Genomic DNA, 26691 nt, shown 5'->3' with positions numbered 1-26691 from the left:
TAAAGTGTGTTTTGTCTAATATGAGTATTGCTACTTCGACTTTCTTTTGATTTCTATTTGCATGGAATAGATATTCCATCCCCTCACGTTCAGTCTGTATGTGTCCCTTGGTTTGAAGCAGGCCTTTTGCAGACAGCATACACATGGATCTTGTTTTTGTATCCATTCATCCTGTCTATATCTTTTGTTTGGAGCATTTACTCCATTTACATTTAAGTTATTATCCATAATGTATGTTCCTACAGCCATTTTCTTCATTGTTTTGGGCTTGTTTTTGTAAGTCTTCTTATTCTTTTATATCTCCCAGGTAGAGAAGTTCCTTTACATTTCTTTTAAAACTGGTTTGGTGGTGCTAAATTCTGTGAGGTTTTGCCTCTCCCTGAAACTTCTGATTTCTCTGTTGAATGTGAATGAGATCCTTGTTGGGTAGAGTAATCTTGGTTGTAGGTTTACCCCTTTCATCATTTTAAATATATCCTACCATTCCCTTCCGGCCTGAAAAGTTTCTGCTGAAAATGTTGATAAACTTATGGGAATTCCCTTGCATGTTATGCATTACTCATTGCTTTTCCTTGTTGCTTTTAATATTTCATCTTTGTATTTAATTTTTGTTCATTTGATTAATATGTGTCTTGGAGTGTTTCTCCTTGGCACTGTATGTCATTCTCTGCACTTCCTTGATTTGACTGATTATTTCCTTTCCCCCATGTTAGGGAAATTTTTTACTATAATCTCTTCAAACATTTTCTCAGACTCTTGCTCTTTCTCAGTTTCTTCTGCGACCCCTATAATTCAAATGTTGGTGCATTTAATATTCTCCTGGAGGTCTCTTGAGTCTGTTGTCATTTTTTAAAATTTGGTCTTTCCTGGTCTGCAGCTCCCACGGCTCAGGCCACTGAATGGGTAGGAACCACCACTGAGTGATCATAAGCTGTTCTTCCACAAACTTGTAGAACTTCCACAAACTTCCACCAAAATGGAAATTTGGTTGATGGAAAATAAACTGTTTCTAAAAATAAATAAATAAATAAAATAAAATTCGGTCTTTCAACTAACTTATTCATTATTCTGCCTCAGGTATCCTGCTATTGATTCTTTCTACTATACTTTTCATTACAGTATTTTATTGTTCATCTTTTTAAATCTTCTAGCTTTGTGTTAAACATCTCTTGTATCTTCTCTGTCTGTACCTCCATTCTTTTTTTGGTTTATTGTTCTCAGTGTTCAGTTTCTGTTTTTTAAAAAAAAATATATATATATATATATATATATATATATATATATATATATATATATATATGTTATTGAAGTATAGCTGACTTACAATGTCTCAGGTGCACAGCAAGGTGATTCACTTATACTAATCAGTTCAGTTCAGTTGCTCAGTCATGTCTGACTCTTGGCGACCCCATAAGCTGCAGCACACCAGGCCTCCCTGTCCAACACCAACTCCTGGAGCCTATCAAAACTCATGTCTATTGAGTCGGTGATGCCATCCAACCATCTCATCCTCTGTCATCCCCTTCTACTCCTGCCCTCAATCTTTCCCAGCATCAGGGTCTTTTCCAATGAGTCAGCTCTTCGCATCAGGTGGCCAAAGTATTGGAGTTTCAGCTTCAACATCAACCTTCTAATGAACACCCAGGACTGATCTCCTTTAGGATAAACTGGTTGGATCTCCTTGCAGTCTAAGGGACTCTCAAGAGTCTTCTCCATCACCATAATTCAAAAGCATCAATTCTTCAGTGCTCAGCTTTCTTTATAGTCCAAATCTCACATCCATACATGACCACTGGAAAAACCATAGCCTTGACTAAATGGACCTTTGTTGGCAAAGTAATGTCTCTGCTTTTTAATATGCTGTCTAGCTGGTCATAACTTCTTCCAAGGAGTAAGCCTCCTTTAATTTCATGGCTGCAACCACCATCTGCAGTGATTTTGGAGCCCCCAAAAATAAAGTCTGTCACTGTTTCCCCATCTATTTGCCATGAAGTAATGGACCAGATGCCATGATCTTAGTTTTCTGAATGTTGAGCTTTAAGCCAACTTTTTCACTCTCCTATATTACTTTCATCAAGAGGCTCTTTAGTTCTTCTTCACTTTCTGCTGTAAGGGTGGTGTCATCTGCATATCTGAGGTTATTGGTATTTCTCCCAGCAATCTTGATTCCAGCTTGTGCTTCTTCCAGCCCAGCATTTCTCATAATGTACTCTGCATATAAGTTAAATAAGCAAGGTGACAATATATAGCCTTGATGTACTCCTTCACCTGTTTGGAACCAGTCTGTTGTTCCATGTCCATTTGTAACTGTTGCCTCCTGACCTGCATACAGATTTCTCAAGAGGCAGGTCAGGTGGTCTGGTATTCCCATCTCTTTCAGAATTTCCCACAGTTTATTGTGATCCACACAGTCAAAGGGTTTGGCATAGTCAATAAAGTAGAAATGGAAAATTTTGTGGAACACTCTTGCTTTTTCGATGATTCAGCAGATGTTGACAATTTGATCTCTGGTTCCTCTGCCTTTTCTAAAACCAGCTTGAACATCTGGAAGTTCATGGTTCATGTATTGCTGAAGCCTGGCTTGGAGAATTTTGAGCATTACTTCACTAGCGTGTGAGATGAGTGCAATTGTACAGTAGTTAGAGCATTCTTTGGCATTGCCTTTCTTCTGGATTGGAATGAAAACTGACCTTTTCCAGTCCTGTGGCCACTGCTGAGTTTTCCAAATTTGCTGACATATTGAGTGCAGCACTTTCACAGCATCATCTCTTAAGATTTGAAATAGCTCAACTGGAATTCCATGACCTCCACTAGTATTGTTTGTAGTGATGCTTCCTAAGGCCCACTGGACTTCGCATTCCAGGATGTCTGGATCTAGGTGAGTGATGCCACCATTATGATTAACTGGGTCATGAAGATCTTTTTTGTACAGTTCTTCTGTGTATTCTTGCCACCTTTTCTTAATATCTTCTGCTTCTGTCAGGTCCATACCATTTCTGTCCTTTATTGAACCCATCTTTGCATGAAATGTTCCCTTGATATCTCTAATTTTCTTGAAGAGATCTCTAGTATATCCCATTCTATTGTTTTCCTCTATTTCTTTGCATTGATCTCTGAGAAAGTATTTCTTACCTCTCCTTGCTATTCTTTGGAACTCTGCATTCAGATGGGTATATCTTTCTGTTTCTCCTTTGCTTTTAATTCTCTTCTTTTCACAACTATTTGTAAGGCCTCCTCAGACAGCCATTTTGCTTTTTTGCATTTCTTTTTCCTGGGGATGGTCTTGAACAATGTCACAAACCTCTGTCCATAGTTCATCAGGCACTCTGTCTATCAGATCTAGTCCCTTAAATCTATTTGTCACTTCCACTGTATAATCATAAGGAATTTGATTTAGGTCATACCTGAATGCTTTAATGGTTTTCCCCACTTACTTCAATTTAACTCTGAATTTGGCAATAAGGAGTTCATGATCTGAGCCACAGTTGGCTCCCGGTCTTGTTTTTGCTGACTGTATAGAGCTTCTCCATCTTTGGCTGCAAAGAATATAGTCATTCTGATTTCAGTGTTGGCCATCTGGTGATGTCCATGTGTAGAGTCTTCTCTTGTGTTGTTGGAAGAGGGTGTTTGCTATGACCAGTGTGTTCTTTTGGCAAAACTCTATTATCCTTTGCCCTGCTTTATTCTGTACTCCAAGGCCAAATGAACAGCATGAAAAAGCAAAAAGATAGGACACTGAATGATGAACTCCCCAGGTTGGTAGGTGCCCAATATGATACTGGAGATCAGCGGAGAAATGACTTCAGAAAGAATGAAGGGATGGTGCCAAAGCAAAAACAACACCCAGTTGTGGATGTGACTGGTGATAGAAGCAAGGTTCGATGCTATAACAAGCAATACTGTATAGGAACCTGGCATGTCAGGTCCATGAATCAAGGCAAACTGCTGCTGCTAAGTCACTTCAGTCGTGTCCGACCCTTAGTGACCCCATGGACTGCAGCCTACCAGGCTCCTCCATCCATGGGATTTTTCAGGCAAGAGTACTGAAGTGGGGTGCCATTGCCTTCTCCACAAGGCAAACTGGAAGTTGTCAAACAGGAGATGACAAGAGTGAACATCGACATTCTAGGAATCAGCGAACTAAAATGGACTGGAATGGGTGAATTTAACTCAGATGACCATTTTATATACCACTGTGGGCAGGAATCCCTTAGAAGAAATGGAGTAGCCATCATAGTTAACAAAAGAGTCTGAAATGCAGTACTTATACTAATACACATACATTATTTTTGAAATTATTTTCCATCATAGCTTATTACAAGATATTGACTATAGTTCCCTATGCTATACAGTAAATCTTTGTTGCTTGTTGTATATCTATTTTTTAATTAGAAATGTAGCATTCTAGTCATACTGTCAAACAAGTGGAATCAAAATGTCATTTTTTTAGTTAGGTAAAAATTTGTAAGTTTTCAAATATATATTATACATATTTATATGTATATATACAAAAGCTTTTCTACTACACTTGATAAAGACTTGAGAAAGAATATCCAAGAAAAAAAAGAAGAGATGGAAGAATTGGAGAATATAAACTAAATGATATGGGAATACTGAATATGAAATATAAAAAGTGAAACAAGCTACATAATAGGTCATAATATAGTCCAGTTGTTTTTAAACATGACTCATTAGAGTCATGGCTCATTAAAAACATCTGGAGTTTTGGAGAAAAAAAGCAATACCTGAGCATTTGTATTTTTCAAAAGATTTCAAGATACTTCTGATATGCATCTGGATTTTAAAAAGTGATTGCAGGCTTTTCTATTGGATCCTTGTTTTGGTGATATAGAATTGTATTATTTTTCAGTTGATCAATCATGATACAATGGTATTGAGTAATAGCTGCATAAGTGCAACAATAAAAGATGTTTATCAGTTTTCACAATAAATAGCCAATCAACAAAAAAAAGATAGTTATAATTGCAAGCCATAATGGGAAACATGATTAACTTAACAATATAAAATAATTACATACAATTTGGGGGAGTCAAGCAGAATGATGTGGTAAGTGGAAGTGCATACCTGCACAAGTTTTCATCCACCCAGTCAGTCTTTGTCTCTTGATTAGTATATTTAATCCATTTACATTTAAGATAATTATTGATATGTGTGATCCTATTCCATAGCATTAACCTCGAATCTTACTGCTTTAAAACTGTGGTATGCTCTCATTAAAAATAAAAAGATGAAGCAGTCAATCCAGTAATTAATTTAACATGGCTTTCATTGGGAAAAGTCAGGGGGGGAAGAGAGGTCATGACAAAGAGAAGACCAATAGACAAAAAAGGTAAATTTAACATACAGTGCTTTTCTTTAAAAAAAAAAAAATGAAAAGAAGAAAATGTTATTTTCAATGAAAGGGATAAAAAGCTTTTTGCTAAATGGTAGCAAGTTGAACAGTAATCAAAAAATGTAGAAGATTTTATTAAAAGTTACTGCTTCTTTCTCTACCTTAATTTAAGAAAAAAAGTTGTCATCTAGTACGTTTGTATTCCATATACCAAAATATGGATATCTAAAAAAAAAATCATGACTTTATAAAGTTCCACTGATGGAGCAGGTAGGAGATAAAGGTAAATTCTGAACTGCTGTTTTTAACCTTGGAGCTGGGTAAGGAATTGAGGTTACTTGACCTTGTTTGGAGATGTGGGTTTGTTTTTTTGTTTGTTTTAGTTTCATCCCTTGTTATCTCTAAGAGACTTGGAGCCAGTGATCCTTTTATTCTGCTACAGTCTTTAAGGAACTTGAAAAAAAAAGGAGGGGCTGTTCAAAACTTTGTTGTTTCTTGATTTCCTATTTCATTCTCTAATGGTTCATGTTTTTAAATATCTATATCTATTCTGTTTCTTGGATAAAAAATTTTATCAAGGATCAAAAGAAGAAACCCTGGAATTTAAATGGGGAGATCTATATATCACAGTGGATTTCTTCTGAAACTGACAATGTTTAGGTTTTAAGCAAATAAAGTGCCAGTTAATGTGAAACGCAATCACAAAGACTTGAGATTTTGCTTTATGAAAACAGAGAATTGGAATTATTTTATGCCTTAAATGTGCATTCAGAGTCCCTGAACCATGTTCTGTTTTTATTTAGGGATAGAATGTTTTCCTGTCAGACCCCATTCTTCCCATTTCTTGGCAGAAACATGCATGATACGGAGTGCATCTCTTGGCTTCCTGCTTGACACTGCTGCAGAGCCCGCTTGCAGTGCCTACCAGCCCTGCTCTCGGACATGATTTCTCCTGATTCTGCTCACTTACTTCATATGCTATGCTCGATGGAAGTATGTGAAATGCTGCCCTGACATTGTTTGATTAGCATTTGTCTTTATCCTGGTGCCCTTGCTTACTGTAAATGTCGCTTACAGCAGCAGTTTAAGGGGCTCTGCAGGGGTGGAGAAACCTTGCATTCAGGAGGCCTGTGTGCCGTTGATAACAGAGCAGTTACATGTCTTATGAAGGTAGTCAGGAGACAGATCTGTAGGCTTGCTTCTCCACATTCTGATACCATGGGCTAATGGAAACAAGGTTTAAGGGGCGTTAGTATACTAACAGGCTTCCCAGGTGGCTCAGCGGTTAAAGAACCTGCCTGCAAAGCAGGAGGTGCTGGAGATTTGGGTTCAATTCCTAGGTTGGGAAGATCCCCTGGAGGAGGGCTACACACTCCATTATTCTCACCTGGAGAATCCCATGGACAGAGGAGCTTGGTAGGCTACAGTCCATAGGTCGCAAAGAGTCAGAGTCAGACACGGCTGAAGCCACCGAGCGCAGTACATGATCCTATTACCATTTTCTTAGTTGTTTTGGGCTTGTCTTCTGTAGGTCTTTTCCTTCTCTTGTGTTTTCTGCCTAGAGAAGTTCCTTTAGCATTTGTTGTAAAGCTGGTTTAGTGGTGCTGACTTCTCTTAACTTTTGCTTATCTGGAAAGCTTTTGATTTCTCCATCAGTTCTGAAGGAGAGTCTAGCTGGGTAGAGTATTCTTGGTTGCAGGTTCTTCCCTTTCATCACTTTAAATATATCATGTCATTCTCTTCTGGCTTGTAGAGTTTCTGTTGAGAAATCAGCTGATAACCTGATGGGAGTTCTCTTGTACTATTTGTCATTTTTCCCTTGTTGCTTTTAATATTTTATCTCTGTCTTGAATTTTTGTCAGTTTGATTTCTATGTGTCTTGGTGTGTTCCTCCTTGGGTTTATCATTCCTGGGACTCTCTGTGCTTCCTGGACTTGATTGATTATTTCCTATCCCATATTCGGAAAGTTTTCAGCTAGTATCTCTTCAAATATTTCCTCAGGTCCCTTCTCTCTCTTCTCCTTCTGGGACCCATGTAATTCAACTGTTCATGTGTTTAATGTTGTCCCAGAGGTCTCTTAGGCTGTCTTCATTTCTTTTCATTCTTTTTTCTATATACTGTTCTGTGGCAGAGATTTCCACCATTCTCTCTTCCAGGTCATTTATCCATTCTTCTGCCTCAGTTATTCTGCTATTGATTCCTTCTAGTGTATACTTGTTCTTTAATTCTTATAGGTCTTTGGTAAACTTTTCTTGCATAGCCTCAATTTTTGCCTCCATTGTTTTCCTGAGATCCTGTATCATCTTCACTATCATTATTCTGAATTATTTATTGGAAGGTTGCCTATTTCCACTATATTTACTTTTTTTCTGGGACTTTATCTCATCTATTCATCTGGGATATAACTTTCTGCTTTTTCATTGTGATTAACTTTCTGTAATACGGTTTTTGTTTTAGCTGCTGTGAAACTGTGCTTCTTCCTTCTTCTGTCTGCTCTCTGATGGTCTCTATGGTAGGGTTAATGGCAAACTCCCAGAAGATTTATGACAAGGGGAACATTCCAGTTCTCCTGTCCATCCCTGTGGTGAGTCCTTGCCAACCCACGCCTCCAGAGGAGGCCATCCAACACTAGCAGGTAGTTTTGGTTCAGTCTCCTGTGGGGTCACTGCTCCTCTCCTCTGGGTCTTGGTGTGCACAGAATTTTGTTTGTGCCCTCCAAGACTGGAGTCTCTGTTTCCCCTAGTCCTCTGGAAGTTGTATAATCAAATCCTGCTGGCCCTCAAAGCCAGATTCCTGGGGATTCCCAGCCCCTTTGTTGGATCCCCAGGCTGGGAAGCCTGACATGGGGTTCAGAACCTTCACAACGTGAGAACTTCTTTGGTATTACTGTTCTCCCAGTCTGTGGGTCACCCACCTGGCAGGTGTGGGATTTGATTTTATCATGATTGTGCCCCTCTTAACATCTTGCTGTGGCTTCTTCTTTGTCTCTGGACTTGGGATATCCTTTAATGGTGGGTTCCAGCATCCTGCTGTCATTGGTTGTTCAACAGCTAGTTGCAATTTTGGTGCTCTCGCAGGAGGAGGTGAACCTACGTCCTTCTACTCCACTATCTTGACTGGAAACCCAGGATTCAGTTTCTTTCCTTTCTTCTTTTACTCTTTTATTTATTTATTTTTGGCTCCATTGAGTCTTATTTGCAGCATTCAGGATCTTTGTTGAGGCCTGTGGGCTCTTGGTTGCGATGCATGGACTTCTATCTAGTTGTGGTACCCAGGTTCCAGAGTTTGCTGTCCCAGGAGCTGCAGCTGCTGGCTCAGTAGTTGTGGTGCATGGGCTTAGATGCCCTGTGGCATGTGGGATGTGGGTTCTCCAACCAGGAATCAAACTGGCGCCTTCTGCATTGGAGGGGGGATTCTTAACCATTGGACCACCAGGAAAATCCCTGTACCTTCATTCTTTTTCTGATATCCTGGATCGTCTTTACTATCATGACTCTAAATTCTTTTTCAGGTAGGTTCCACTTCACTTAGTTGCTCCTGTGGGCTTTTCTCTTATTCCTTCATCTAGAATATATTTCGCCACCATCTAACTTTGTGTAAATTTCTGTGTCTGACGTCCCCTTTCTGCAGACTAGAGGACTGTAATAACTCCTCTTGCTTCTGGTGTATGCCCTTGGCTAGATCATATTGATCCTGAGACTAGTACAGACTTCCTGGGAAGTGGCACTGGTACCTGCCCACTGGTGGGTGGAGCTGGGTCTTGTCCCTGTGGCAAGCAATGTGTGTTTATAGGTGTCTGTGAGCTCAGTGTGGCTTTCAGCTCAGTTCAGTCTCTGGTCGTATCCAACCATTTGCAACCCCATGGGCTGCAGCACGTCAGGACTCACTGTCCACCACCAACTCCTGGAGCTTCCTCAAACTACTATCCATTGAGTTGGTGATGCCATCCAACCATCTCATCCTCTGCCATCCCCTTCTTCTCCCACCTTCAATCTTTCCCAGCATCAGGGTCTTTTCAAATGAGTCGGTTATTTGCGTCAGGTGGCCAATGTATTGGAGCTTCAGCTTCAGCATCAGTCCTTCCAATGAATATTCAGGACTGATTTCCTTTAGGATGGACTGGTTGGATCTCCTTGCAGTCTAAAGGACTCTCAAGAGTCTTCTCCACAGCACAGTTCAAAAGCATCAATTCTTCAGCGCTCAGCTTTCTTCATAGTCCAACTCTCACATCCATACATGACCACTGGAAAAACCAGAGCCTTGACTAGACGGACCTTTGTTGGCAAAGTAATGTCTCTGCTTTTTAATATGCTGTCTAGGTTGGTTGTAACTTTTCTTCCAAGGAGCAAGCATCTTTTCATTTCATGGCTGCAATCACTATCTGCAGTGATTTTAGAGCCCCCAAAATAAAGTCTGACACTGTTTCCACTCTTTCCCCATCTATTTGCCATGAAGTGATGTGACCCGATGCCATGATCTTAGTTTTCTGAATGTTGAGCTTTATGCCAACTTTTTCACTCTCCTCTTTCACTTTCATCAAGAGGCTGTTTAGTTTTTCTTCATTTTCTGCCATAAGGGTGGTATCATCTGCATATCTGAGGTTGTTTATATTTCTCCCAGCAATCTTGATTGCAGCTTGTGCTTCATCCAGCCCAGTGTTTCTTATAGCGTACTTTGCGTATGAGTTAAATAAGCAGGGTGACAGTATACAGCCTTGGCGTACTCCTTTCCCAATTTCAAACCAGTCTGTTGTTCCATGTCCAGTTCTAACTGTTGCTTCCTGACCCGCATACAGGTTTCTCAAGAGGCAGGTCAGGTGGTCTGGTATTCCCATCTCTTTCAGAATTTTCCATAGTTTATTGTGATCCACACAGTCAAAGGCTTTGGCATAGTCAATAAAGCAGAAATAGATACTTTTCCGGAACCCTCTTGCTTTTTTGATGATCCAACGGATATTGGCAATTTGATCTCTGGTTCCTCTGCCTTTTCTAAATCCAGATTGAACATCTGTAAGTCCATGGTTCACATACCATTGAAGCCTGGCTTGGAGAATTTTGAGCATTACTTTGCTAGCATGTGAGATGAGTGCAATTGCACGGTAGTTTGAGCATTCTTTTGCATTGCCTTTCTTCGGGATTGGAAAGAAAACTGACTTTTTCCAGTTCTGTGGCAAGTGCTGAGTTTTCCAAATTTTCTGGCATATTGAGTGCAGCACTTTCACAGCATCATCTTTTAGGATTTGAATCAGCTCAACTGGAATTCCATCACCTCCACTAGCTTTGTTTGTAGTGATGCTTCCTGAGGCCCACTTGACTTTGCATTCCAGGATGTCTGGTTCTAGGTGAGTGATCATATCATTGTGATCATCTGGGTCATGAAGATCTTTCTTGTATAGTTCTTCTGTGTATTCTTGCTACCTCTTCTTAATATCTTCTGATTCTGTTAGTTCCATACCATTTCTGTCCTTTATTAAACCCATCTTTGGATGCAAAGTTCCCTTGGTATCTCTAATTTTCTTGAAGAGATCTCTAGTCTTTCCCATTCTATTGTTTTCCTCTATTTCTTTGCATTAATCACTGAGGAAGGCTTTCTTATCTCTCCTTGCTATTCTTTGGGACTCTGCCTTCAAATGGGTATATGTTTCCTTTTCTCAGTGTGGCTTTAGGCACCCTGTTTGCTGATGGGTGTGGCTGTGTTTCTATCACGTTGGCTGGTTGGCCTGAGGCATTTCAGCACTGGAGCCTATAGGCTGTTTGGTAGGGCCAAAATGGCAACCTCCAGTGGACTAGAGAGCACAGCCTGGGGAATACAGGGCAGTGCCCGCCTTTTGTGGCGGTTGTCCAGTTTTGCCTTCTGCAGACTGGTTGCTGCACTCTTCTCCTGGGCTTGAAGCTCCTCTCTGTCCAAACTGATCTCCCCACCAAACAGCAGACTTCCCAGGGAACCTTTCCTCCTTCACAGCTCCCTCCTTGCAGCACAAGCCCTGTCCCAATTCCTTCTTTCTCTTATTTGTTGCACCAGGTTACATGGAGGTTTTCTTGTTCTTTCCAAAGTCTGAGATCCTCTGTTGAAGTTCAGTAGATGTTTTGTGTGAATCGTTGCACTGGTAGATGTATTTTCAGTGTTTTTGTGGGATAAGATGGCCTCTACTATCTCTTGGTCTGCCATCCTGTCTCCCTTCCATAATCACTGCTCCAATTTCAGTACTTGTGATTGGTCTGTTCACATTTTCTAGTTCTTTCTTGGTGTTGAACCTTCCTAAGAATTTGTCCATTTCTTCTAGGTTGTTTATTTTATTGGTACATGCTCTCCCAATGATTTGTTTGTTCATTTAGTAAGTACTTAGATGCTTGTGATGTGTGTATCCTGAGTGAAAAATAGTGTTAAATCTATAGTCACCCCCTCAACGGATTAACAAAGTTTTGCCCAGAAGAGATAGTGTTGCCTGCTTTAGTGTCTATGTTAAAATTTATTTGCAGATTTTTATCCCATCTCTAATTGTGTTTGCATTAATGCGTGCCCACTGGCCAATTGTACCTTCCAGGGCTGTGTTGTTATAGTACCTACTAGCCACATGTGGCTGTTTAAATTTAAGTGAATATAAAATAGCATTATAGAATCAGTTCCTCTGTCACACTGGGCACATGAAAAGACTTCAACTACTTTGGCTAGTAGCTATAGTATTGGAAAGCTCTGAATTATAGAATATTTCTGCCATCCTAAGAAGTACCATAGGACAGCTGTGTTCTAGAGAAAGTTTCAACAATAATAAAGTAGTAGTTATTCTTGTGTGGATGCCTCAGGGAGCAGATTACCTTGTTCTTACAAGGTTGGGAATGCCTATGGTTATGGCTATAATGATTAAAATTGTTTGTTTAAGCAGGTGAAACAAATGCTTTGGAATGTCATATCAGGAATATCTGGAGATTCCAAAATTTAGGAATTCTCTATTAGTGGACCCAAGTTGGTGTTATTTACTCTCTAAGTCAACCTTGAAAGCTATACTTTTTTTTTTTTTTTGCATTATTTCTGGCCAGAGGCCACCTCTCACCCCACTCCAGCCTCCTGCCACTGATGTACTTGTTGATGTAAATAATGACCTATTTCCTGGTCACTATCAGCCCTAAAACATTTGTCAACTTTGGCCACTTTCCTAGAAAAAATCATTGGGCAGTTTTATTGCTTTTGCACCATGAGTGACATCTTTAGCAAAAGCACCTCCTTCCCAACAGTATTAGCCAGGCCTGGTAAAAATAGATAACTTATCATGATGTTTCCTGTTTTATGATTCAAGTATCTGAGCTTTAATTGCTGAATGTATCATAGATGGAAGAACATTCTTTTGATATACTCCTAACAATTCACATAGTATGGTGAAATATAGATGAATCGGAATGAGGGCGAGGAGACCATGGGGCTGAGGCTTCATTTTATGTTTGGCATGTTTGGGTTATCGAAGGGATAAGGGCCCTAACATGTTGCTGTAAGTTCTGCTGGTGTGAGAGGGGTGGGCAGGATCCTCCAGGGAGTCAACCATGATAAAAGAAAGGGTCCTAGGTCTTTTATCAAAATGTATTCTTGGTGTTTCTCCTAGAGTTGTGGTATCATGCTTGTTAGCAGTTTAGTCTATCCTATCTGTTCAAAGTCCACCCTGACCAGATGGTACAGGTTGTAAACTAAGTCACCAAAGTCTGTCCACCCTGTCCCCTGGGACCCATTAAGAAGGTAGCACACAGCATGCTACTTTTCCAATGTGGCACTTCAACTAATAATAAGCTGGGCAAAACCAGGGGAAAGCTTGGCAGCAGAGGACTCAGGGTGAGAGAAGTCTTTGTCCATCATCACTAGACACCAGAAAAATGCCATTTTCCTGGTTTTTCAACCCCAAATGTCCATCAGTTGTTCCATTTAATCCATCATCAAGGCTGTCCTTCCCTGCTTCCAAGTACCTCTGAAACGTATCCAACCTTCCCCCATTCTACCAACACAACTGAAATGACCACCACTTGGATTAGATTGCTCTGTGTTCACACAGTACCAGAGAGTGGCATCGAAAAAGACAAATCTGAATGTATCCTCTCTCCACGTAAACTTCTTGTTCAGTATAAAGACCAAATGCTCAACCTGGTCTCTTAGGATCTATCTGGGTGACCCCTGCTATAATTTCTAACCTCACCTCAACTTCATTCCTTATTATTATGCTTCTGTCACACGGGCTTTTTTGGTTCCTATAATAAGTTTAACTTGTTCCTGCCTTTGGGCCTTTGTACACGTGGTACCTTGTGCTTGGAGAACTCTTCTCCTAATTCCCTCTCATCTCAACTCATACTCATTCTTCAGGTATCAGTTTAGTAATCACACTCCTCTCCCTTGTGACTAGGTCAGCTTGAGGTTTTATATTTATGTGGGTGACTATTCGATTAACTCTCTTTCCCATTAGTCTTATAAGCTCCAGAGATGGTATATTTTATCTTCTACTCAAAATTGTAATCCCAGCTCCTAACAAATATGCCTGGCAGTTGAGACATGAATCAATTTTTGTTGACCAAGTAAGTAAGTGGTCACTTTTGTTACCTGCCAGGAGAAGAGCGTGGTATATAGAAGAAGCTGTCGATTTAAGAGCCCTGGGTTCATGTCCCAGCTCTGCCAATTTGTTAACCAGATGATCTTGGGCAAGTTGATTTAGCAGTCTAAGCTTCAGTCTTTGTATCAGTAAAATGGGCAGAACCATATTTATTTACATGAGGGTGTGAAGGGTAAAGATATTGTATGCCAATTTGGCACCCAGTAGGTTCTCAACAAACAGACATCATTGTTATTATTCTATTTGGAGACAGCCTGAAGGAAAGTACTCTGGCAGAGGCCACAGGGCGCCTCAGGAGGAAGTGACAAATTACACCCAAAAGGAAACAGATAGTAACATTTTTTATTAAATATTACAGTGGATCAAAAAGTACAAAATATCTCTTGCCTGCTATGTGATTGGGAAACTATTGGCACGTAATACAGTATCAAAAGCAGTAATAAGTACAATTTGGAAAACATACAAAATTGAGTGTTTATAGTTGGCTCAGCATTTTTCTGGTAGTGTTTAAACTAATGCAAAGGTTACTCAATAACCTCTCCATTGGGAAACTATATAATATCACTGGGCCATGTTGCTATATACAAATAATCACCTTACAGAGCATAGAGGTTACATAGCTGGAATCACCAAAAGTATACAATATTTACAACACAGGAAAGTTTAAAAAAGTATAAACAGCCAAGAGATTATGCTGCTATTCTTCAGACATATTTCAACCATGGGGAGACAAGCAGAATATCAAATACACCAACAGCCAACACTGGAATTTAAGTGCTCAAGATAATCATTGCAATGGTGTGGGTCTCACCAGGGCAGACTTGTTCCCATTTTTCTTTAAAATTGGGACAAGAGTAAAACTAGACCAGATGGGACTTGGCTGACCACCACCAAATGTGACTTTGTGGGACAACAAGTGAAGAGAAATAAAAGTTCTCTTTGAAGGCACACTACATAAAATATTTTTGTGGGATCACCTTGAAATTTCCATCAGACACACCAACACAGTGAAATACAGTACTTGAGAATTCATGCACCAGGTCAGAAAGTTGTAAAGTCAATGTCGAGTTTTAACAAACCCTTCTGTATATGCCCTGATAAACAAGTGAACTTAAGCGCCTCTAGCTAGTAAATAAATAAGTCAGTCCTGTGGCAAATATTACAAGTTCCAATCACTTACTAGGAGAATACTTAATTCTGAAACTTGGTTGGGCTGTTTTTTTCTTTAATGTTGAGTTGCCAAAAGCTAAACCAGAAGTTGCATGGAAAGGTTTTTAAAAAATATTATTTAGAATCTCCAAATCTCCAGTAAATCAGGGTCTTAGTGCATTTTGAATTGCAACATTTCTTGGAAGCCGCACTTAGTAAATAGATTTATGACTCCGCTGCCAATTAGATTCCACAGTTTCCTTTACAGAACTACCAATAACAATGGTTTGATTGCACAAAGAAACGCTTGTGCAATGCCGTTCAATAATAAGGCCCCTTGAACTCAAACAATGCAAACAAAGCCCTATTTAAGACTTTTTAAAATGTAGTTCTCAGCCAATGAAGAATTCAATGGTCTTTTTGAAAGATTTCCAAGATCTCTGTTCAGAGTTTTAAAACAAATAACACACTGCTTCTGTTGGGAATGTATACCCTCATGTCTCCGTACTTGTCCTGATGTTTTGCCGAGGGTATGAGCTTCCTCAGACAGAAACAGTGAGTCTCCTCTCGGAAAGAGATGAGAAAAACAAAAGCTGGACTATGTTAACATTGTTTGAAAATGGTGTGATCAAATTCCAACATGATGAAACCAGACTGAAATCATTGCAGTGGGGAAAACAAATGACCCCTCTTCAGAACGGATAGGTGAGCTCCACCGGGGCCACATGCCCCGGTTTTGAGAAACAAGCTCATAGACACCATGTAGGATCCAGTCCATGTCAGCTGCAGAAACACTGGAGTTTCCCCCTTCTTCCATGGCCTCTGATTCTGTGACCATTCAGTCTAGTGCAACTTTCTTATATATGTTCTAGCCAGCATTTTGCCAGCTGCAATTGAGATTTTTTTCCCCCACTCTATCTTGTGCAATAGCAGGATAATCTGCATTCACACATTTATAATCTAAATTCTACTAGTCTATCTATGGTTCTATTAAATATATATATATGTATATATTATTCCACAGGAAGGTAAATAATTAATTGAAGCAAATGGAACTCTTAACACTAGATCTCTACATTCTTTTGTTTCCACCTTTGGATATTAAGTATGTTACATTGAATATTTGGCTTCGTATCATAGAGACATTTCAATACAAATGCACGGCATGCATGGCTTGGTTTAAGAGCCACAGTTTCATTGTTTACCAGTTTTGATTATTTTGTAGTCGAGTTACCTATTTAGAAGTTGAAAATTATCATTAATTTTCATAGAATTAAATATCTCAGAGGTAAAAGACTTGGATAACTATGGTTCTAATGTCTACCAGTCGTTTTGGGGCAGGGGAGTGTTGGCTGGGGAGTTCATCAAAGCAGTCTTAGCGGGGCTTGAGATCTGGAAGGAAAGTCCACTCTGTGTCTATAGACTTTTAACACACTTAGAAAAAGGCATCCACCTTGATGTTACATCTTGTCAGCCTATAGGATAAAATGGCAAGAATGACAATATACATTCTTTACATCTTTTGATGTGTGAACAGCTTAACCATTTCTTTCCAACAATAAAGAAAATCATTCGGTGGACTGTATTGCCAGGTGGTTAAAAACATGGCACAAAACTCTGTGTGCATACATACAAATCTCACACCCCATAAACCCAAGGAAGATGGCTTGCTTGTGAAATGAGTAATCCAGTATGCCAGTTACCCCCAAAGATGTGGCCTGTGAGGTTCTTCTTGGGAATAGCAAGAAACCAACCTGATGAGGCAATGTGACAACCTATTACTGGAAAGACTGTGGCCCAGGGCAGGTATCTGGCACCTGGGCCTCCCGCTGCTCACTTTCTTCTGGATAGTCAAGCTCCATCCTCTTCCCAACCCCCTTTCCCAGACTGTTTAAAGGGATCTTTGCCAACACCAATGTAAATCATTTTGGCTTCTGTTCTAATTTCTGAAATTCCTAAAATATCTGTGCAGCCCACAAATATGTCCTCTAGACTCTTGTTATTCAGCAGCTTGCTGCCAGTGAGGTTTTTGTTTTTATGATTCCTCTGGTATGTAGGACAGTTTCACAGCCTAGATAAGGTAAGTACAATGCTCGATGTTTTCACATAATCCAATACTTCAAAGCAGAGCATTTGGCAGGGTAAGTAAGCAGTGTATAAGCTCTTTCAACTATGCCATTTATGAGGAACAAAATCCTTAAGTTGCAGATTTGCAAAGGAACGTTCTTTGCACGGCTGTGTGCTCAACTGTTTCTTTTTTCATTTGTTCCACTAGAATCAGTTGCTTCAATTTGTAAACAATAACATTACCACCCAAAGCTGCTCAAAATAAGATGTGGAAAAATTACAAACACACATCGACAACTGGGACAGTCAGTCTTTAAAACAAAATAAAAGACCTGCAAATAAAAGCGATACTGTTTAATTAAAAACAGAAAAAAAAAAAAAAAAAAGGACAAGAAGAAACCGGGAGAAAAATAGGACTACCTGTATATAAATTAGGTGAGCAAACAGTGATATGGGTAGTTTTAAGAAGCAAATATATACAGTCAATTTAACAGTGTTTACTTCTCTGGATTGTTTAATAGTGTCAAAATGAAAGATCTATTGAAGCTTCACTATACATTGCATTGATTGAACCTTGGAGAGTTCTATGAAGAGGGGGCATCCCTTGGCATGTTTGCCAGTCTTCCTTGCCCCGTCCTCTGAAATGTCTACCCTTTTTTGCCCAGATTGTTTTCTGACCATCAGAACTCAGATTGAGTCCTCTAAGTTCTTCTGGATACACGTTAATCCCTTCACAAGACCCCCGTGCTAAGTGACCCATCTAGGGTGCGAGGGCCTCTGTGTTGGAAGGGGCTCAAGATTGACCAGCCAAAGCCGGAATCATCCCAGAAATACCAGGTATGTTCACCTCCCCTCCGGGCCCCTTAGGCCAGGACTGATCTCACCCCCAGATTAGAAGAAATACTGACTTCTAATTCTCCAAGCCGTCACCCCAGGTGCAGGAGTGAAGCGCTGTTAACCATGTCGCCATTTGGGATGCTGGGCAGGGCCGGGCTTACAGTTTGGTACTGGGGTGTACGGATGACAGCTGAGAAGATGGGAAGGCAGCTTGAGGATTTATAGCAGCTAAAGGGTAAATGCTGTTGTGCAAAAGGTCCCCATATGAACTTCCTACGGGCGTGGCTGCAGCCAGGTGTCTGTATAGCTGCTGAGAATTTGTCGGTGATGTAAAAATTCCTCTTTGCATCACAAGCGAGTGGAAAGCAAGGGGCTGCATGAGTGGAGAGAACATAGCCTGGTTTTTCAAGTACTGCAGAGAATGAGAGTACCCAGCCGGGAGCCTGGAGTTGAGGCCCGAGCTACACAGGCTCCCAGAATACAGACCTGGGAAGATGGGGGAGGAGAGGGGCAGCTTGTGGCTCTCCGAGGCGCCCCCAGAGTGCCCACTGTGTGCGGCCTTGCCTCCTTCGCTCTCCTGCTCCGAGGCCTTCTCCTTCCCAGAGACCTCCTTGGCGGGGTCCAGAGGAGACACGGCCCGGGCCTTTTTCCCCGCGATTACAAGGTCCAAATCCTCCAGGCTACGCTTGATGGGCCGCGCTGCGCCAATGTGCTGAGGGCTCATTTTCCGGTGGAGGATGGGGTGGACCATGCTGTCCATCTTCCTGAAATTCTCCAGTCTCACAGGGTGAGGCTTTCCCGACCTGGAAAGCGATTCAGGGTATTTTTTAGGGGCCGACATGGTCATAGGCGATACCCGACAGGCCTTGGGGTGACAGTCTCGACTCTGGCTATTTATGACCTGGAACTGGGAGGTGCCCTTGCTCTCCTGGGGTCCAGGCGCTGAGTGGGCCAGGCCCAGGGCCTTGCCGGTGGGTTTGTGGGGGTTCTTGGGAAGGCTCAGATCCGTTGGCTGATCGTCTGTGGGGGCTTCCACTGCAGCCGACTTTTTGTCTTGCAGATGTAGAGACGCCAGATAATTCACGTGGAGCTTCTCTTGGTGTTTGTGGGAAGGAAAAGAACTGTTTTCCGTTTCCCTGTACATGTCCCTGCAGGGGTGCTTGGACGTCTGTTCATTGTGCAGATGGTGTTCCGTGTGCCTATAGAGGCTGTGGAGGTGAGGAGACGAGTAGAAATCAGCCAGGAAGCTAGGCATGTGCGAGTGGGGAAGTGCCCTTTTCTCCAACAGTTTCTCCTTGCCCTCCTGTATTTCTTGCTTTAGGACATAGGAGTCGGCCAAGGGGCTAAGGTGATGCTTGGAGAAACTGCAGCGGTGGGGCTCCGATCGACTTAGTTTGTCATGCTTAAAAATGTCACTGATGCCCTTCCTCTCCTCCGAGGGCTTGCTTCTGAAACTCTGGACGTGCTGGATCACCGACGGCCGGTTGACTGCCATGTGGTCAGTGCTTTGGCCGTGATGGGCCTGGGACAAACTCGAGCACCGGTCATCCCTTGCAATCAGTTTCTTTTTGCTGATCAAAGGGGGTGGGGAGCCATAGGGGTAGCTGCTGGAGAGGCTGGCTCCGCTGACCTGGGACAAAAGTTTTTTCTTGGCCAGTGGGGACATGATGCCTGGGTTCCCCCTTGAGTAAAGCAGCGGGGTGTAATTAAGTCCATGGTTCTCATTCATGGGCCCAGTCAAGTCTTTGTCTTTGAACATGTCAAATGACTGGACCACAAGGACCTTCGGGGTCTGCTTGAGTGCATTGTGGATGTCATCACTGCCCAGCTGGTCCACCTTCACAGTGCAGTTGGCAATGTAATCCGCCATCGCAGGGAGCTTGTCATCCTCCACCTCACTCTGGTTTGCCAGTGGGGGCTGCGTGGTGAAGCCAGGGAAGGATGCTTCTTGGAGCTCATTTTCAGGGCTCTCTGTAAAACAGCAGGGCTTGGGTTCTTTTGAGTCCACGAGAGCACTGGGAGAGGTAAGGGACTGTTTGCCAGTCCCGGGAATCAGGGCCGGATCCCTTTCAGGGGCCAGAGGGGCACTCGCCAGCGGAGGGGCAGGCCCCTTCTCTCCTGTCTCCTCTGCCACCTTCTCACTGTTGGCACCTTGATCTGTTTCATTGTCCTTTTCTGGGTCTGCTTGGGACACCAAGGGCCTTGCTGCAAAATCCTGGTACCCTTCCAATTTTTTCTTTGTGTCTGCTATTGGGAGAGGCTCAGTGATGCTTTTCTGGTTTACAGTCTCTTGTTCCTTCTCTTGCTCTGACGAAACCTGGTAAGATATTGCAAAAGATGGTCAGAAGGAAGCCAAATGCATTGACAGTTTATGCTATGAAATAAAACATTACACACAGCAGTTTTCTGAAAACAGGCTTGTCAGTCAGCTCATCGAGTTTCTGTAAAGCTTTATTACTCCCCAATCATGGCTCTAAACAAAGAAATCTAAATTACAGAAAGCATTAGGAGAAATATGCATATTCACTTCAGTCCCTTAAGAGATACCTATCAAAACAGCACAGTGTTACATACTGCTGGTGTACAATCATATCACTCCTTCTTGATTCTAATATATAGTTTAATTCTGAGGTTGTCTTCTTGTCAAATCAGTCAATTATCCAAATGGGTTTTAAATTACATGTTGTGCTTTATGACACTTTGGAGAAAGATTTTTTTTTAAGTATCTTTCAAAATCCAACCCCATGTCAACAACAAATGACAAACTTACTATAATCGCTTGTTTTTCTTTAGGAGAGCAAGTATCATCCTAACGTGTTCAATTTTATGGTGCATAAAATTAGTGATGCTTAAGTGTTTATTTTATACCCAGAGCCAGATGACATGTAGGTAAGGCTAAAATACTGAAAAATTATGCAGATGCAAAATCAGCCTAGTGTCTACCTGAGGGACAGAGGGACTCCAAGTCCTTTTAGGCTGCAGCAAAATACATTTCCATTAAAGCTGAAAATGAAGTTGTCAGAATTCAAGCAGTGAATGCCACCACAAATACAGCTTTTCTGTCCATTGAAATACATTGTAATCAATGAGATGGATGCTCTTTATGTGTCCCTGTTGACAGAAGTTGTGGGCACAGTTCAACTCATTCATTGCATTATGTAGCTCTGCAAACTTTGACCTTAGAAGGTCATCTTAACTTTCCATCTGGGACCCAGCTGACTGGCAAGTTCTTTCAAAACTTCTGTCATTCTGCCCTGACATGTCTGGGTGGAGAACAGTCACAAAACAGTTGTATAAAGCTGGTGTCTTTTTCTCTCCCTCCATCTTATTCATGAATGTTTTTCTTATTTGTTGTTAAGGAAAGAAGTGTCCACCACTTTAGTATTTTTGGGCAAGACTGAGGATGCTGGTGGAGGGATGCATAGGAACAAAAGTTTTAAGGAAGCATACCCATTTCATAGAGATTTCTCCTTAAATCCACTTCAAGATATCCCTGTTTTCTAAGGATGCTTATCCTCGTTTCCTTTTTGGTGTTTGTACTAATAGCTGCCTTTTCCAGTACAAATATCATTATTTGTCCTACATTAACAATCATCATTGGTCTCTGGAGCTTATGTATTACATGAAAATACAGAAAAATGAGAACGGTAAGGGGAAGAGGCAAATTGGAGTTAAATGAGATTCTTATGGGGCTGTGGGGGATTCTCAGTCCCACTGGTGTTTGTGTGACCTAGGCCTTGAGTTGCATGAAGTTCTAGTTTTTGGTATAGAAGGTCTTTGAAAGCTAGGCAGAAAAAAAGTTAAGGACCCTTTTTCTAGGATGGCATTTTATGATTTGCCTTGGTATGGTACCTTCCCCCACAAAGCTTGTAATCCGATTACTTGAAGATAGTGAGTTTGGCTAGAAGTGCTTTTTATTCCACTGAGTTCACTGCTTCACATTGAAAACATCAAAAATTAAAAACAATGACAATAAAAACCAAAACACAGTCAATGAAAAGAAATATACTTTTGCTCAATAATATGAGTCTGTGTAGGAGGTGAGAGGTGTAATTCTTACCTTTGGGTCAACCTTGGAGAGGGTGTAGGATTCCAGGTAGTTAGGTAACCTGATCATAATGACCTTGGTCACTTAGATACTCATAGCTTCTGAGGGAATCTGTTGGGGCCTATAGGAAACAGGGGGTCTTAAGGCTTTCAGGGTTTCTGTGGCCCACAGGGCATCAGGCTTGACTCTTGACAATGGTCTTTCCCCAGCTGATGGGCTCAGGGCATGACTGAGGATTCTTCCCTCAACTTACAAATCTTCATGCCCAGAGTGGAGCCCTTCAAAGGCCAACTGGCCTCTGGGTCCTCGGTTTGTCCTCTTGAGCTTTGGCAGTGCTGTGCCTATGGTATCTAATAGAACGCACTGAGCCCAAGCCCTGAAATAAATCAGCAGGTCAACAAGATCAAGGAAGAATGGAATGTAAGCCTTAACGTGGAATTTCCTTGCTTTTGGCCATTTATATTGCAAACTTGCAGATGTTTAGAAACCTCTGCCTCATTTCCTCTCCCCCCCCTCTTTAAATTATTAGAGTTTAAAATAATTATGAAAGAAAAAAACAAATTTCTCTTCTTGGTGTTCATATCTTCTTACACAGGAGTCAGTTGGGTAAGTTAATTTCTATTTAGGAGATTGGGGTGTGTGTTGTTTGTTTTAAGCCAATGTTTAATTAGGGAGTCTCTTATGTGTTCATTATAAACCTGATTTTTAGGGGGTGTTTAATATCAGCACCAAAAATCCCTCAGGGGTTGAATCTTAGAACATGCTGTCTCCAAATGTGGCTGCTAAGTTTTTTTTTTTTTTTTTTAATGGGCAGCAGAGTTTTTTATTATTCATGTTGAAACAGAGCCCAGATCAGCCCCCATGACTGGCTGGACACTGACAGTAATGGCTTCTACCAAGGGCTGCTGGGGGCTGTGGGTAGCTGGGACTTATTTTAAAAGGTTCAGAAACTACCTGTTAACAAGAGAGATAATCGTGGTTTCAGAGGAACCACTTCAAAATTCCCCTATAAATAATATGTACTTAACATGTTGCTAAATTGGTCTCAACCCAAGGCTGTTGCACAGAGGTCAGTTACAAGAGGCAAACAAGCCTCTGAAGTTTCCCAAACAGTTCTGCAGAGACACGGCGGATCCCACGGGTGAGTGTTTTAAAGTCACACCCACTCCTCAGACAGACTGGCTGTGAAAGGGCACATTTTTCACATCAGAGTCCCTTGACTTTCAGAGCTGAAGCTCTGACTCCTGTCTCGAAGTCAGCCTCTGCACTCAGCTTTCTACACCGTTTTTTGCTTCCTTCCAGACCCTATTCTTGGCCTATCCCATTCATCACTCACACTGCCCCCCAGAAGGCCCACTCCTGGGGCACCTGTGAAGTTCAGATGGTTGGGGTTCACAGCCTGGCATTGTCTTGGGCAGGGATGAGGCTCTGAGTGCAAGGCTCCGGGAGACCCCGAGGGAGAGACTTCTGTGGAGGAGCACAACTCACCTCTGATGCATCCTGGGGCTTTGGGGCATTCTCCTTTTCTTTCTTGCTCTTAGAGATTTCATGTTTGATGCGTTTGGCTCCTGATACTTTTGTCTTATTCTCGTTTTCCTGTGAATTGTTCTCCTGTTTTCGAGGTTTGATTGGAGGCAGGGGCTTATCTTCCTCTCCTTTAATAAACCTTTCATACGGCAGGATTAACCTGAAAGGGCATCAGAAGAGAGGATCAGGCAGGGCCGGCAATGCCAGTAGCATTGTCGATGCTGTGGGGGTGTACGTTTTTTCTCAGTACAAGCAATTTATCAAGTGCCTTCATCTTTTCCGGTCAAAACCAGCACCTGGTAACTTACATACTTCTTTAAGAGACCTCTTTCTCATCTTGCGAATCTGTACACCGAGGATACCAGTGGACACATCCAAAAATCACATCATTATCACTGTCCCTGGAACTTGGCCAAATTCTAATAGCAACATCACAATAACAGCAACTATAACAATAGCTGCCATTCATTACCATTCTGTCAACAGCTCTTTACTGAGTACTGACTATGTGTCAGGCAGTGTTCTAGAAACCAAGATACAGCAGTGAACAAAACAGTAATAGTCAAAGCCCCTGAGGTTTACATTCTGCGAGGTAATGGCCCAGATACATTATATAGGTTATTTCACGTAATATCCACAATGTGGACATGTCCCTATGGAGTATTAGTATTACTTTTGTTGTTGTTATTCCTTTTTCAACAGATGAGGCAACTAAGGCCCCAAAAAGATGAAATAATTTGCCTGAGTTACCCTATCTGTTAGATGTGGGATTTAAACCTAGTTCTGTCTGTCTCCAAAGTTTGTTTTCATTCATGTCAAAATACAGACCAGACATTTAAGATAAAGAGGTTACGCGAGGCAAACACAGCATAGTGGAGAGGCGGCTGTCTTAGCCAGAGCCCTGAGGTGGGAAGGGGACTCCAGGACCAGGAGCTCTGTTTTGGGGTGCCAAGTTAAAGAGGGCCCCCGAGAGAAGGAAGGCGGACAGAACATTCAAGCCACAAAAATCAGAGGGCTGAAAAATTCAAGCATTTTAATTATATAACTTTTAAAACAAAGTACATAAAATTGCTCTAAAAAGAGAAACATCAAACAGCTCTAGTTTTAATCTGTTTTCCCTTTGCGACATAGCGCTTGATCTAAAAGGGAAAAATAGCTGATGTAATTAAAAGGGATGGATTGCATTACAATCTCAGTTTCAACTTCAATGATTAAAGTTTTTATAATGCATTTGGTATGATTAATGACTCACTGTGGGATTAATACAAGACTCAGCCTTAAAAATATGAACTTTAATACAGCAAACATAATTTGTTTTAAATAAGACAAGTTGACTCAATGAAGAAAATGTACTTGGCTTATAAACAACATAAATCTGTTCAAATATGGGGAACCCTAATTATTTTTAAACTAAGACTCCCAGGCAAAACCTTCTTTGGTTTGAATATTTGTTAGCTATTCTGATATTGGTTTCTAACTATGCAATTTGGATCTCAACTACTTAAACATATACAACTATTCAGGTTTGTGAGTACAAACGTGGGGATATCTGTGATCGTAATATTTCACTCTTTAATAAAATACCAAGTAAATTATGGGAAAGTCAAATCCCAATTTACAGCGTAGTAGACAAAAAATTCACTTACTGAGCATGCTCGGACAAGGTATGTGCAAAAAGGCGTGAATAATAGTTTCGAGCCCTGCATCTGGCAGTGGGCCAGCCATGAAGATCAACACAGCCCGTGGGGAATAGTTATCTTCAGATCCCATTACAAACTGAGTTTAAACATGTTACAGCTGCTAAAACTGGAAACTGTTCTCTCTATGTAGACTTACTAAAATAATATGTGGCTGCCAAATACCTGCTTCCCACTGTAATATTACAGTTAATGTTTATATAATAAAAAGCATAACTAAGCAGAAAGAGAAAAAAGCAATCCTGTTCATACTTGAATGTATTCCGTCTCATCTGTGAAGTCCCCAACATTCCCCTAATTGCTTTTATCTGCATAGTTCTGCCAGGGACTTCATTCCCTTCAACAGCGGCAGGTTGGAGATTTTTGTCCAGGAGCAAAATGCATTGAATATTTTAAATTAGGAAGAATATGTTAAATTGACTTTAATGAAAACATACTTTTATTGTTAGGACAGATAGGTTTGTTTTACTTTTGTTTGGTTGCCATGGGAACCCAAGGAGCATTGAAGCCTGGGTATTTCAATGGTTATTGTTTGTTGGTACCACCCTCTCCCCCACAACTCCACTCCGTAATTGAGATGGTGACACCACGAGGGGCTCCCTTCAGCATCACCTGAGGGTGGGGGAGGAGAGGAGAGGAAGCAGAGACCCACAGAGTAACAGACGTGGCCGCTGCACTGAGTCCCCACACTCCCACAGGTCCTGAGAGTCCTGAGCCAACCCAGCTTTCTAGATGGGTGCTCAGGAGATTTTAATTTCCTTATACAGTGTTGCAAGTTGAAGAGGCAGGGCAACATTTCTATTTCATTTCTTTTCCCTTTCTTTTTTTTTTCTTCCCTTCACTCAACTCAGCAGCTGGCTGGACGGCAGCAATAAAAAATACATTTCACTTTGCTGGTCAAAGGCCTGAAGCCAGAAGCAGGAAATCTGGAATTAAATGTTTCTTGTATCTGGAAAGAGGCATGACTAAGGTAAAACTGAATCCAAACACAAACGCTGCTTGTTCAAGGCTTCCAGAGGGAGTGTGTGTGTGTGTGTGTGTGTGTGTGTGTGTGTATAAAGGTCAATTGAGAGGTTTTTTTCCTTTCTAAATCACTGAAAGATAATTATAGTGGCTCAGGGAATAAAAGCTCCCAAAATAAAACAAGAAAGGCAGCAGCTAAAAGGAAACAAGTAGAAATATGACCAGCTAAACCCTGAAGAACAGCTCATGGTCTCTCATCCAGCACACAAACAATCGCTGTTCATATAGTGATTTCCGTTTGGTGCGATTTTCACTGAATGTTTTTTCAGTTACCCTGTCATGGTACAACACAATTACTCCACAGGATATGATCTTATCATCTGATTATTAGAAGTTTTTACAGCACAAGAGGACGAAAGCTAGTATAGGTTTCTAAACATTTAAACATTTAATGTACATGCGATG

At 41.2% G+C, this 26691-nt stretch overlaps 1 protein-coding gene and 1 long non-coding RNA gene across 4 annotated transcripts in view; one reads left to right on the top strand and one right to left on the bottom strand.

Annotated features, from left to right (window-relative positions):
• Window positions 1-5268: 5268 nt before the first annotated feature.
• Window positions 5269-25677, top strand: LOC122709253. Its single transcript, XR_006345443.1, has 3 exons — window positions 5269-5406; window positions 21780-21790; window positions 25665-25677. It is a non-coding gene; the product is annotated as an uncharacterized LOC122709253 (long non-coding RNA).
• Window positions 14263-26691, bottom strand: part of ARID5B (AT-rich interaction domain 5B) — a 188401-nt gene continuing 175972 nt past the window's right edge. For all 3 annotated transcript variants that reach the window (XM_043926466.1, XM_043926467.1, XM_043926468.1), the window contains 2 exons: window positions 23528-23726; window positions 14263-20308 (listed from right to left, as the gene is read on the bottom strand). In XM_043926466.1, the coding sequence (XP_043782401.1) occupies window positions 18149-20308; window positions 23528-23726 (2359 nt within the window). In that variant the 3' untranslated portion in view covers window positions 14263-18148. The remainder of the gene's footprint in view (window positions 20309-23527; window positions 23727-26691) is intronic.

The sequence above is a fragment of the Cervus elaphus genome, chromosome 15 (genome assembly GCF_910594005.1).
Source record: "Cervus elaphus chromosome 15, mCerEla1.1, whole genome shotgun sequence".
NCBI lineage: Eukaryota > Metazoa > Chordata > Mammalia > Artiodactyla > Cervidae > Cervus > Cervus elaphus.
This window is presented reverse-complemented; position numbering and strand designations above follow the sequence as displayed.